The 9,039-nt window shown below is 54.3% G+C and overlaps 1 protein-coding gene across 1 annotated transcript; it reads left to right on the top strand.

The window, feature by feature from the left end:
- The first annotated feature begins 2,389 nt into the window (after nt 1–2,389).
- On the top strand, nt 2,390–8,654 carry FEZF2 (FEZ family zinc finger 2). The gene is made up of 6 exons (XM_027523368.1): nt 2,390–2,563; nt 3,760–4,987; nt 5,351–6,260; nt 6,608–6,742; nt 6,945–7,077; nt 7,952–8,654. Exons 3-6 carry the CDS (start codon nt 5,409–5,411, stop codon nt 8,209–8,211), a joined length of 1,380 nt encoding a protein of 459 aa, XP_027379169.1. The 5' UTR covers nt 2,390–2,563; nt 3,760–4,987; nt 5,351–5,408; the 3' UTR covers nt 8,212–8,654.
- The last annotated feature ends 385 nt before the right edge of the window (nt 8,655–9,039 follow it).

The raw sequence follows: 9,039 nt of genomic DNA, 5'->3' as shown, positions 1-9,039 counted from the left end.
TGCTTCCTAGGGGATTGAAAAAAAAAAAAAAAAGGAGATCGCAGAAGAATTTCTCTGCAGAAGTTAATCTATTTTCAGCGATTAAACGCAGCACCGGGTAAATCCGATCCTAAATATCCCTTTAGAAAGAAGAAGGAAAAGAGAGAGACTCCTTAAACCATGAAGTTTGTTTGGTTTGGGTTTGTGTATTTGGTTGATTTGGTTTTTGTTTGTTTATTTGTTTCCAAACGAGTTTCAGAGCAGCGGTGAGAAAGAATATCAAATCTGCCCAGTGGGCATTTCCCCAAACTCAGCAGCCTCCAGCCTGCAGTGGCCCCCAAGCTACTCAGCTCCCTGGAGAGAGGACACAGGACGCTATATTATGTATTGCAACCTAATAATAGGGTGAGGAAATAATTATAATCGTAATACTTAAAAAACAACAACAACAACAAAAAACACAGCACCTCTTGCCATCTAGCACCAGGAGACACAAGCCACCAGGGCTGGAATTGCAACACTTCTGTGGAGCAGAAATGCTTGCCTTTTCCCTCTGCCATCTCAGAAGTAATGCAAACGTGTGAGCTTTTGCTCCCGAGGTGGGTTTTCCTCTGAGGTTGTCTACACCCCAGGAAGGCGTCTGCTAAGTAATTTACTCTAAAGTGAGGGCGATTTCTGGCATTAAGACATTTTTGAAAACAAAAGTCATCCTTACAGTGTTCGGCTTAGTGACCATAAAAAGGCCGGAGGGAGGGGGTAGAGGGAGGAAGACTCTAGCCGTGCCAGTCATATTTAATATGCTTCCCACAAGAGAAGCCTCTGCAAAATCAATAGACAGCCGCCAGCTGTGCTTAAACCTGCAATTTCAATTAAAACATTGCGCTCCGGTCCCTGGTTGAGCCTGGATCCGCAGTCAGTGGTGTGCGAGCAGCTTGGCCCCGGGCGCGGCGTCCCACAGCCGCCGATCCCCGAGGTCGCTGTCCGGGTCAGGCCCAGCGGCGCTGCGGAGCACCGGGCCGTGGCACCCCGCTCTGCAGCGTGGGAAGAGCACCGGCCGCGAGAGGCGTCAGGCGCAACCCTGGCAGTGTTTCCCCACCGCGGCCGAGCTGTGGAGGCCCAAACGTGGGCCAGATGGGCCGAGACGAAAGCGTCTGGCTTTCGGCGGAGGCGCCCAGGAGGAGAAGGGCCTGAAGCTGAGGCCACAGGGCCCGAGAGGACCCCACGGTGGGTCCAGGGCTGACAGGCCGAGCTCGAAGAGCTGCAGCCCGCGCCGTCCAGCAAGGCCGGCAGCCCCTGGCCTGGGTGCTCCGGGACTGCGGGCATGCAACCTCTTGTCATCTGTCCCCTGGGGCAGAGCGGCGCGCTGAGTGAGGCCTAGTGGGCCTTGCTTGCACCGCGGCCGCGGGCCTCCAGGTCAGGTGCCTTGTTTGGGGCTGAGACCAAGGCACTGGCCCCTCAGAGCCACGTGTATGCTAGTCTGGATTGGGAGAGAGCCTGGGATTTCTTATCTATCTGAATAGTCACTGCTCACTCCTCTCCTAGAACCATTGCTTAAAACGACAGGACTTGCTTAGAGTAGGAGGTTTTGGAAAACTTTTGTCGTGAAGGGATCCACATCCCTGAGATAGTTGCTCTCCAGCTAGCCTCCGATTGCCCTTACTGTCCAGTTACTCCAGATTTTTTTTCCTTCACTAAAAATGTGTGGGTGGAAAAAAGTTGTCCTTATTCTTGAAGAACCCCTCCAAGAACTCCGAAAAATTGTCACATTTCCATATTGTTCCCCACCCCCCTCCTTTCTAAAAAGCATTTCAGCCTCAGGGGGAAAAAAGATGCTGCGGTTGAGAATGAATTTAGAGGGCTGGGAGCAGCAAATCGAAATCTCAACATTGCCTCCACCGAGTGCCACGTTTCCCCAGTCCTCTATTATTCTGCCTGAAATCATCTCGTTTACAGAAAATATTTGTTTGCACTATTAGTTGGTACTGGAGTTAATTACTCAATGTGTTAACGTGAAGTAATATGTATAAAAGTAGGATCAGTGTTTATTGTGTGGGTGAGCTGTTGAGCGGTGCTTGAATAAACTGCAATTAGGGTTAGATAGAGATTAATTAACATGTGAGTGGCAAGGTGTAAAATAGTTTCCAACCCTCCACTTCAATATAATCTGCAGGCAGGGAAGGAGAAGTTTGTGGAAGCTAATTAAATACTTTCATAAAAGCCAGTGTATTCACCCAACATTTGGAAAGAGAGGCACATTAGGGGCAACTTGTTTTTACCCAAATGTTTTCTTTCTGTGGAGGTAGCACTCCTTTGTGATGCTGGGGAGAGAGAGATGGCTTCTGCAGCTCCGAAAAGCACTAGGGATGGCAAGGCAGGTTCATGGGAAGTCTTTGGAAGCCTTTCAGCCTGATGGAGCTTTCAGACCAGCAGATCTTTCGAGCTGCTGCAGAGATCAACAATTACCCAAATTGGAAAGGGGGTTGGGGTGCAAGTGCTGATGGCTGAACGGGATCCACAGGAAAGTCGGGATAGAAATGCAGGTTGTGAGACCTTCGGGTGTTATTGATACTGTTTCAATGTCAGGGTGAGTTGTTGATTTGTTTCCTGTTTGGTGGTGGGGTGGGGTAGGGGGTAGTTTATCTGTCTTGTTTTTACATTAACATAGGGATGGGGGCATACTGAGTCTGGAATTCTGCCTCTCTGAACATCTAAATTAAATAGGCTATATGGAAATGTACTCTTCCAGAGGAGTTAGCCTCTTTCTAGCTTTGAAATTTGGAAATTGGGGGGGAGGGGGGGATGCTGTATAACATATTTAAGACTGCTGAATTTAGGGGTAGTTTCCAGGTTTGGCAGGGTGGAAGAATTAAACCACAGCCGTGGCCATCCAGGCCACTTTCCCCCGGATACCTCTCTCTCTGCTCTCTCTCCTAGCGTTCCAAGTACACTTTTCCTTTTTTTTACCTGCCACATCCATATCATGTCTGCAGTTACACGTCAGAGGGGGAGTGGGTAGAAAAGAGAAATTCCAAAGGGGAGAAAGGAGTGGTTTGCCTGAATTTAAAACTAGACCTTTCCTGTCTTTTTCCCCTGCTGGTTTTCCTGGGATATTTTGCATGAGAGAGGCCTGGGATGGGGCACTCAAGTGAGAAGGGAGAGGGTTTTCTTCCCACCAGCACTCTCTGGAGCTCCACAAGATCTTACACCTTTGGAGAGAAAATTCACTATCAAACCCTCAGCCCTGTTTGCTCATATTATACCAACCATAATCCTCTGAAACTGTAGTTGCTGCTACAAAGCTCCTGGTTTTGCAAAAGCCGACAAGCAAGATATAATTGTCCAGCAAACAAAACCCTCCAAAAGTTTTTTTTTTTTTTTAACCCCAGAATCCCCCTTCTCCTTTCCTAAACCTAATTCTCTCCCTCGCTCTCCTGCTAGCCGCTGTCCCCCTCCCCATAAGAACCCTCAACCTCGATCACTTTTGTTGTCGCCAAGAGCACCCGGCCTGTTGAAAGTGCTGGAGCGTCTTTGAGCAGTTTGTTGTGATACGCAGGTGGAATGGTCTGCAAACAGATGAATTCAGCCCCTCCAAACCGAGCGCGGAGTGCGCTGCTTTTGTGGCGAGGCACAAAACGCTGAATTCCTCCGAACTTACTTGGGGCCTGTCTAGAAAAGGGCCTTTTCTTCCCTCTGCGTGTACCTCTGGCCACACTAAGTCTCTGCCCGCCCCCCTTCAGTCCTCCTCCCTCTCCCCTCTGATAATCCTTCTCTTTATTTTAGAAAAACACAAAACCCGGTTCCACGCGGTGCTTTAGTGGCTAAAAGTGAAAGAGCTGCCTTGGCAGAATTCAGCTCTATGAATCACTTCGGAAAATTGGTTCGACTGAATGGCCTTAGGAGGAAAAACGTTTTAATAGGATCCAGGGGAGGTTCTGCTGTTTCAATCTGCTCCTTAAACAGGTGGAGATTGGACCGTCTCAATTATACAAACAGTAAGTACCCGTCAGCGGGGAGACCTGCCCTCGGAATCCTCCTTGCTCGCAGCCCTGAACCCGCAGCGGAGTCGGGCTTTGCCTCAGAAACCCGATCACAAATCAGCGATCCCGATCAATCAAGCTCTCAAACAGCCCTCCCGCTCAGGGTGCAGCCTCCCTCAGCCGCAGGCGGAGAGCGAGTCGGAGAGGGGGACGCGCACCCTCCAGGCGCCGAAGCCCCCAGGATCTGGGCGCGCGGCCTTGCTCCTACGGACGCTACGGGGTCGTCCTTTGGCTGCAGGAGCTCTCTCCCGACCTCCGACGCCAGCCAAGGCGAGCTGGTTGTTTTTGCATAAATTAATATTTCCCCATTAACAAGTTCCCCCCTCCAAACGCAGCGCCCGCGTCCCTGCGCCACATCCTAATGAGGTAATTATCATTTGCGCGTGTTCGGGGCTGGCGCCGGCTCCGTGGGTAAATGGCAGTTTATTAGCACGATGCCCAGCGCGGCTGCAGAGGGCTAAGGGATACTTCGGTGACTAGACGGACACCCAGGGGCCCTTTGAGGCGGCGCGCCCGGGACCCCCTGCCCTCTCCGCGTCCCCCAAACCTATAGGCCCCCAAAGTTGTGAATCACGCACGGAACTCTGCCTGGGTTTGGGCTCCCCCCCACCCTTTTTTTTTTCCACCGGCAAAACCATCACGATTCCTCCCCCTCCCCCTCCCATCTCTTCCCTCCTTCCCGATTCGCGAACCGCTCGCACTTTCCCGAGGGGAGCGCGGGCGCCAGTTGCCTCCTTTTAAAGTTTGAGGGGCGGTGGCGGCGGCGGCCGGCAGGCGCGGTGGAACACAGGGGCCGCTACAGGAGCCGCGCCGCCGCCCATGTCATTCCACTTCAAGTGACTTCATGTGATGTCAGCTGAATGTAAAAGACAGTGATCTCACGCGGAGGGGAAGATGTTTGCCATCAAAATGTGACAGAGGAGACAGGCTGCATGGCTCGGACCGCATCTCCTTGGCGGTGGGGGAAAGAGGTAAATGCGAGGTGGCTCTCCCGGTCCTCTTTAACTTTGCCCCTTCACTATCTAGCTCCCAGCACGCGTGGCGGAGGCCAGGGTCCAGGGAGCGGCTCAGGGGGGTTAATTTGAGGCTCTTTTCTTTCTTTCTTTTTCTCCCTCTCTCTTCTTCCTCTGTAAACCCTCCCCCTTTTCCCCCCTTTCAAAGTCCCGGGGCAGGGGCTGGTGGGTTCCTTTGCGCGGCGGGTTAATGGGCGGTAATTTGGTACCCTTGGGTGCACTTTGTTCTGCCCCTGTTCATTTGAATGCAAATGGGTGACCTGGACCCGACAAGGTGCTTATTAAATTGCGGTTTCCCTCCCTGCCTTTTCCGGAATGCAGACTTAGAGGAGAGAGGCTGCGCCCTGGCCCAGTCCGGTACGACTCGGCTCGGCGCGCCATGGCAAGCTCGGCTTCCCTGGAGACCATGGTGCCCCCGGCCTGCCCGCGCGCAGGAGCGTCGCCGGCCACTTCCAAGACTCTGGCCTTTTCCATCGAGCGCATCATGGCTAAGACGTCGGAGCCCCGCGCGCCCTTTGAGCCCCGGCCGGGGGCACTGGAGGCGGATAGCGGCCAGGGCAAGAAATTGCTCAACCTCTGCTCGCCGCTGCCCTGTATGATCCCCCTCCAGCCCCTAGGCTACGAGATGCCGTCCAAGACGCTGCTCAGTTACTCTGAGCTCTGGAAAAGCAGCCTCCGGGCGGGCGGCAGCGGCGGCGGCGGAGGAGGAGGTGGAGGCGGCGGTGGGGGGGCCCCGGTGTGCGGCGCCAGCGGCTTGTGCAAAACCAACTGTGGCGTGTGCTGCAAGGCCGAGCTGGGCCTGGTACCGTCGGCGCTGCCCGCGGGCAGGGTCATCAAGCCGCAGGTCATCAACCAGGCTGTGGGGCTTCCGGCCAGCGGTTCGCTCTACTACTTCAACTACCTGGACTCCGCCACTTACCCGCCGTCTGAGCTCCTCGGCGGCCACCTCTTCCCGTCCGGTCTCCTCAACACACAGGCCCCCGCTGCCCTGGCTGCGCACCCCAAGCTCTTTTTGCTGGAGAACGCCAAGTTGGCCGGCCTGACCGCGGACAAGTTTGCCCATCCAGCCCCCTACGCCCATAAGGAGCGCTTGCCTGCGCCGCTGGAGCAGGTGCTGAAGGAGAACTCGGCCCTGACTGCTGAGCGCGGCGGCGTCAAGGGCCACAGCAAGCTGCCCGGTGGCTCAGCGGACGGCAAGCCTAAAAACTTCACCTGTGAGGTGTGCGGAAAGGTGAGGCTCGGGGTCCTCGGAATCTGGGAGGGGTGAGCAGCTGCTTCCTTGAGGGGCAGCCTGGACGGCCCCTTTCTCAAATTTGGGAGCTCCCTAGTAGCTGTCTACTCGAATTGAGAGCACAGTTGGGCCTCAGTTTCCTTTTCTGTAAAGTGGGGATGCCTTTGTCAGCAGCCTCACAGGACTGGCACGAACAGTGGATTGGGAAGCTCTTTACAAAATGAAAAGGGCTGTGGTTTCTGAAGGGGGTTTTGGTTGGGGGAGGTGGTCTCTGCGTGCCCGCCCCCCCAACCCTGCCAGGCGGACTCGGACAGCCAGCCACAAGGCCCCCTTGTGTGCTTCCATAGGTGTTTAACGCTCACTATAACCTCACCCGCCACATGCCAGTCCACACTGGAGCCAGACCGTTCGTGTGCAAAGTCTGTGGCAAAGGCTTCCGCCAGGCCAGCACGCTCTGCAGACACAAAATTATCCACACCCAGGTACGTGGGCCCCGGGTCTGGCCCGACCCGTACCCAACACCCGGAACTAAGTGATGGGGTTGGGGAGAGAATGACCAAGGGTTCCCGTTATAACCCCCACCAGAGGCCCCTGTCCCTTCGGTGTGCCCCTTCCAGGTGCCCCCCAAGGTGGCTTCTCCTGGCCGGGGCCTCAGCCTCATGATGCGCACGCCCCTCTCCGCAGGAAAAGCCGCATAAATGCAACCAGTGCGGCAAAGCCTTCAACCGCAGCTCCACGCTCAACACACACATTCGCATCCACGCGGGCTACAAGCCCTTCGTCTGTGAATTTTGCGGCAAAGGCTTTCACCAAAAAGGTAACGTGTAGGGCGAGGCCCTCTCCTCACCTCCCCTTGGGTCTCGGCAGGTCATCGCTAGCGGGAAGGCAAAGAAGGATCTGGAGAGAGCGCGCGCGAGGGCCGCGGGCTCAGGCGCAGCATTTCTTTGGAATCGGGTTGTACGGGGTTTCGGTGGAAGCTCTCCGGGTTGGATTAGTAGAGCTCGCTGGACTCAAGCTGGTTGCACGGGGAGACTGTGAATTTGGGAGATGGGAAGAAGGAAAGGGGTAGAGGGAAAGGAAGTTGGGAAAAGACAAGGTATCGCCCTATGGCGGAAGCGTCCCTTTGTAGCCGGGATTCTTTTGAAAATGGAAAAAAAAAAAAAAAATTCGAGGCGTAATCCACCTCCTGGGAACAGTTTAGACTGGGGAAAACCGCTACTGTCTCCAGCATTCCGCTTGGATTTTCCCAGGCACGTTCGGATCTCCAAGTGGTTAGGGGACCATAGGGAGTAACTTTAATAATAAGAAAATAATAATAATAGGGGACGAAGTCCGGGTTCATGCGAATTTCTTCGAGCGAGGCGGCGGCCCGGAGAAGGGCCCCATGCATCTCTCTGGGCAGCACAAAAGTTTCCAGGCCGGCGGAGCTCAGCGGGAGGGATGCTGCGCGGGCCTCAGGCCCCGGCGGGGCTGGGACGCGGGGCGGCTACGCGGGACTCGGCCCTGCATCCTGTAGTGAGAGCCCGGGGCTTGACGCGTACGAAGTTTGACAACTTCTTCACTCGGAGAGGTCGCGCCTGCCTAGCCAAGCGTCGCCTTCTTTACGCGGGCACCTGAGCCAACCCCGGGACACCCGGCCCCTCCCCGTCCCACTTTACCCTCCCCCCCTTTTTGTTTTTGGTCTCCTGTAGGGAACTACAAGAATCACAAGCTGACCCACAGCGGCGAGAAGCAGTACAAATGTACCATTTGCAACAAGGCCTTCCACCAAGTCTACAACCTGACCTTCCACATGCACACCCACAACGACAAGAAGCCTTTCACGTGCGCCACTTGCGGCAAAGGGTTTTGCAGAAACTTTGACTTAAAGAAACACGTGCGCAAACTCCACGACAGCGTGGGCCCCGCCGCCCCCTCCACAAAGGACCTGACTCGGACAGTGCAGAGCTGAGAGCTCCTGCCTCACCCTCCCTTCCAGTCCTATCCAACCCCCAAACAGATCACACGTATAAACTTATTTCTAAAATTAAGAGAAAGGAAAGAGAGAGAGAGAAAAAAAGCTATAGCAGAAAGGCTAAAATCTATTTATCGAAACCAGCATATTTTTGGAAAGCTAAACGTTTCCTCGATGACTGGCAGCAAACGCCTGGCTCCCCACCTTTGTATATTCGGGAAACTTATTTAAACCCAGCGCGCCGAAACGTATTTAATTCCAGGCCTCGGCTTCTGGCTTCTCCTCCGGCGGCAGCGGGTTTTAACCCCAGCCTGTCACGTGAACGTCCCGGAAGAGCGCGGCGCCCCCAGCCATCTTTATACAGCCATGTAAATTCTCCTGTACACACGAACACGGAATATATACATATATAACTCAATAAACAGAATCCTTAGTGCGTCTTTTCTTTTACCCCCTCTCCCCTCGCCGCAAATCAGCTCAGCAACCCTAAAGAATGAAAAAGAAATAGGCGTTTTAAGCATTTCTCGGCCGCGCACATGCGACGTTTTCTGAGGGCACTGGAACCAGGGTGAGGCCAGATCGGTCCTCCTGCCACGCTAACGTGTTCAGATCCCCCCAGGAACCAAGGATGTAAAGGCCTACAACGGCCCTCACGTTGTACCAAGTTTTTATTTGCTAACTGTTCTGACCAAGGGATTCTGGGTGTTGCCATATTTGGGTGAGTTTTTTAAAAAGAAGGGATTCAAAGTGGCTAGGTGTTGGAGAGCAGGTTTGGGATGCGTGTCCTAGAGCAAAGAGCCCCACCACAGTGGGGTAGATGGCATG

This window comes from Bos indicus x Bos taurus, chromosome 22 (genome assembly GCF_003369695.1).
Source record: "Bos indicus x Bos taurus breed Angus x Brahman F1 hybrid chromosome 22, Bos_hybrid_MaternalHap_v2.0, whole genome shotgun sequence".
NCBI classification, from domain to species: Eukaryota; Metazoa; Chordata; class Mammalia; order Artiodactyla; family Bovidae; genus Bos; species Bos indicus x Bos taurus.
The sequence above is the reverse complement of the archived record's forward strand: the minus strand, read 5'-3'. Positions and strand labels throughout refer to the sequence as shown.

What these genes read in the sequence shown, in the direction of transcription:
- FEZF2 (XM_027523368.1), top strand. Translation starts at nt 5,409, where the DNA reads ATGGCAAGCTCGGCTTCCCTGGAGACCATGGTGCCCCCGGCCTGCCCG. An exon ending in CCTGTGAGGTGTGCGGAAAG is followed by an intron (nt 6,261 to 6,607) that starts GTGAGGCTCGGG and finishes GTGCTTCCATAG; the next exon opens with GTGTTTAACGCTCACTATAA. An exon ending in CAAAGGCTTTCACCAAAAAG is followed by an intron (nt 7,078 to 7,951) that starts GTAACGTGTAGG and finishes GGTCTCCTGTAG; the next exon opens with GGAACTACAAGAATCACAAG.